The sequence below is a fragment of the Quercus lobata genome, chromosome 5 (genome assembly GCF_001633185.2).
Source record: "Quercus lobata isolate SW786 chromosome 5, ValleyOak3.0 Primary Assembly, whole genome shotgun sequence".
NCBI classification, from domain to species: Eukaryota; Viridiplantae; Streptophyta; class Magnoliopsida; order Fagales; family Fagaceae; genus Quercus; species Quercus lobata.
In genome coordinates, this window is record NC_044908.1 from 32,499,874 (window position 1) to 32,503,122 (window position 3,249).

The window sequence follows — 3,249 nt, forward strand, 5'->3', positions numbered from 1 at the left end:
GCTAGATTGAGCTTTTACCTTGATGCTGATTTTTCTACCTTTGATAGTCCGCCTATGGACCTTTTAGATGTGTTTGAGGATGACCTTAATGGGTTGTTTTGTAATAGAGTCTATTCTGTTTGTATTGGTGCTGCTTAGTTTGTAATGAAGCTCTTTTTCACAAAAAAAAAATATTATAAAAGGAAAAAAAAGAATAATAAAATAAAATCCATATGATACGGACGTTCCCTCTCCCCCTCTCTGTTATCCTTCTCTGGTTCAAAATGTGAGGATGGAAAATTTCATCAAATCTCACATTTTTATTTATTTTTTTGCCACCATCCACTAAATAAAATAAAAAATCCAACAAATTTAAACCCCTCTGCTCATTTTCTGCAACCCCATTTCTTCCCTCCGTTTACTTGCTAAGAAAACGCAGGAATAACAAAACTATAATTTTCTCAGCAACCAAACAATCCCCAACAAATGGAAGTGGAAGTGAAAGTCAGACTCCCAGACTCAACCTCCCACCAAAAACTCTCTACACTCCTCTCCCCATTCCACACCAAAACCCTTCTCCAAGAAAACGTCTTCTTCGATGGCTCCGACTCCCAACTCTCCTCCAACCTCGCCGTCCTCCGCCTCCGCTTCATCACCGCCACCGCTCCTAACCACTGTATCCTTTCCCTCAAGGCCCAACCCGTAATTTCACGAGGAATAAGCCGTGCCCAGGAGCTGGAAGAACCCATGGACCCCACTCTCGGTCGCGCCTGCATAGCCGAGCCATGGCGGCTCTTGTCAGTCACTGACTCCGCCATCGTTGAGAGAGTGAAGCAAGAGTTTGGGGTTTCTGGGTTGGTTTGCTTAGGTGGGTTTAGGAATGTGAGGTCGGTGTATGATTGGCAAGGGTTAAAGATTGAGGTGGATGAGACTAACTTTGATTTTGGGACGTGTTATGAGGTGGAATGCGAGACTGGTGATCCTGAACGGGACAAGAAGGTGATTGAGAGGTTTTTGGAGGATAATGGGATTGGGTTTGAGTATTCCCAGGTGTCCAAATTCGCGGTGTTTCGGTCAGGCAAGTTGCCACTGTAACTCTGTCTCTAATGTTTTGAATTTGTTTTTGTTCTGTGATGCAGTACTAATGTAATCATAGGTCTTAGAATTGGACAGGTTTTTGTTTGCTCTAATGTGTGTGTTTGTTGATAATTGGATAGTTACAACAGGGGGAGGTGAAATTAAATTTGAACCTGAATGTTTTAGTTGAAAACAGCAGGAGGTGCCAGTTGAGCTATCTTGAGGGCTTGAATATTTGTGTTTCCTGTTAGTGTGCGTTTGGGAAGCCAAGGAGGAAAAAAAATTGACTTTTGAGTTTAGTTTGGTGTGTCCCACATGAAGAAAAAGGAAGAAGAAACTTTCCTCTTCTCTAGGTTACTTTTAGCAATAAACAATCAACAAAGCATATGTAAAGTCACTAGAACTAATGTTTTAGCTCATGGATAATACAATCTACTTAAGATAATGCCTTGTGAAGCAGAGGTTATTGGTGTGAATATTCTTATTTCCCTTTCATTGGGATCAAAGTCACTAATGTTTGATTAAGGTTCCTAGTAGCAAGGTGGAAATGTTATGCATGTGAAGATACTGAAAAATGAAGAGTATTTTGCAAGCTATTAAATGGGAAGTAAAATTGAGTTGTTGCAAGAGGGAGAATCAAAAACACAGTTCTAAACAGGGCTTCATGCTGCTGCTGGGGGATTCCAGTTTCTGTCCTGAAGAAGACCTCTAATTAGAGCTCATATGTGCAATGCTTATATCTGAGTAGGGACTTGATTTGGGATAATTTGTAGAGTTTAGCATAATGCTAATAATTGCTGAGTATGGCATGTTGGCTCAGTTGTATTACTGACTTCTCTGTGGTGTTTATGCTCAATAAAATTTCTGCTTACTTTAAAAAAAGGAAAAAAGAAAAAAAGAAGAAAAAACATCTGGTAGCTGAAAAGGGCGTGTGTATCCATCCTTTTTATGTATGTTCTTTCAGATGCTTAATGTAAGTTCATATTTTTCCCCTCCTATATGTCTAACTTCTTTGTATATCTTTGTCTGTAGTTCTCAGTCATGAGTATTTCACTCCTAGTTCATTTGGCTACAATACGTGAGTCATGAATGTTTTCTTGTCATTGTTGTAATGTTTACTACTCTGTCTATTGTCGATTTTGTATTAGTGAGTCAATAAAAGATGAAACTCATTAGCCTGGTCTAAGGAAAGTTCTAATGAGGATAGCCTAGAATTTTCTTATTTGGTGGCATGATATTAGATTCTCTATTCTAACAATGATTGTTTTTGTCATGTTGTCAATTTACTGGCAGAGTCATCACTATAGAGATCACACATTCCTGAACTTTTCATTTAAGATAATGACTTTGAGTTGTTGGTGGTTCCCTTGATTCTCTGGATATGAATTGCTCAAGTGTGTCTAGAGAAGTAGGTACGCTTATTTCAGTTGTAGAGAGGGGGAATATAAATGGTAATATTTGATGACCTTCCACATATGTGCATCTCCCTCGTCAACACCTATGGGTTAGAAGAGCCAATGCTTTCAAGTTTATCTAAAATTTGACATTAGTTTTGCTGGTAGTTGATCAGTCAGTTAATTCTGAATGGCCTCCTTTCAAATGGTAAAATTACCTTTAGCATAGGTGTTGATATGAAGAGTTTGAGCCTTGGTGCAATGGCAAGTGCCTTCTACTAAAAGCGATAGGTCGCAGGTTTGAGTTCGGAAATCAGCCTCATCAGTAATTGGGGGTAAGGCTGCCTACAATTAGTTCTCCCAAATTTCACAAAAGTGGGAGTTTTGTACACTAGACACAATCTTTTCATAGGTGTTGATATGAAGCCCAATGACAGAATGACCTGGGTGGATATAATCTCAACCCAATGTCTTGTATTACGTTGCATGACTAAGATTTCTGTAACTATACTCATGCACTTGGCCCTAGTCTCCCATGATATTTCCTGTCCGCAGACTTCCTTTTTTCTTGAGTCTTCATAATTCTCTTACATTTCTTTGTAGGAGCTCTTGAGTTTGAATAACTTTGTGACTGTACTCTCTGAACTTTGGGGTGCTTTTGTTTTGCTGTCCACTATATTGCTGCAAGTGAAGCTTCAATTATCAAATTGTTACTTTTATTATCATCCAGTTCATCTCTTTCTTTTACTTTGGTTTCCAATAGATACCAAAGGATTTTTTTGAGCATTTTGGCTTTAGC

General features: G+C 38.9%; 1 protein-coding gene across 2 annotated transcripts; it reads left to right on the plus strand.

Annotated features, from left to right (window-relative positions):
* The first annotated feature begins 223 nt into the window (after positions 1–223).
* Positions 224–2,056, plus strand: LOC115988488 (triphosphate tunnel metalloenzyme 3-like). Of its 2 annotated transcripts, XM_031112057.1 has the most exons (2): positions 224–1,057; positions 1,206–2,056. In XM_031112057.1, exons 1-2 carry the CDS (start codon positions 466–468, stop codon positions 1,244–1,246), a joined length of 633 nt encoding a protein of 210 aa, XP_030967917.1. In that variant the 5' UTR covers positions 224–465; the 3' UTR covers positions 1,247–2,056. The 2 variants fall into 2 exon arrangements, with proteins under 2 accessions (XP_030967917.1, XP_030967918.1); XM_031112058.1 differs by having other exon boundaries at positions 225–2,056.
* The last annotated feature ends 1,193 nt before the right edge of the window (positions 2,057–3,249 follow it).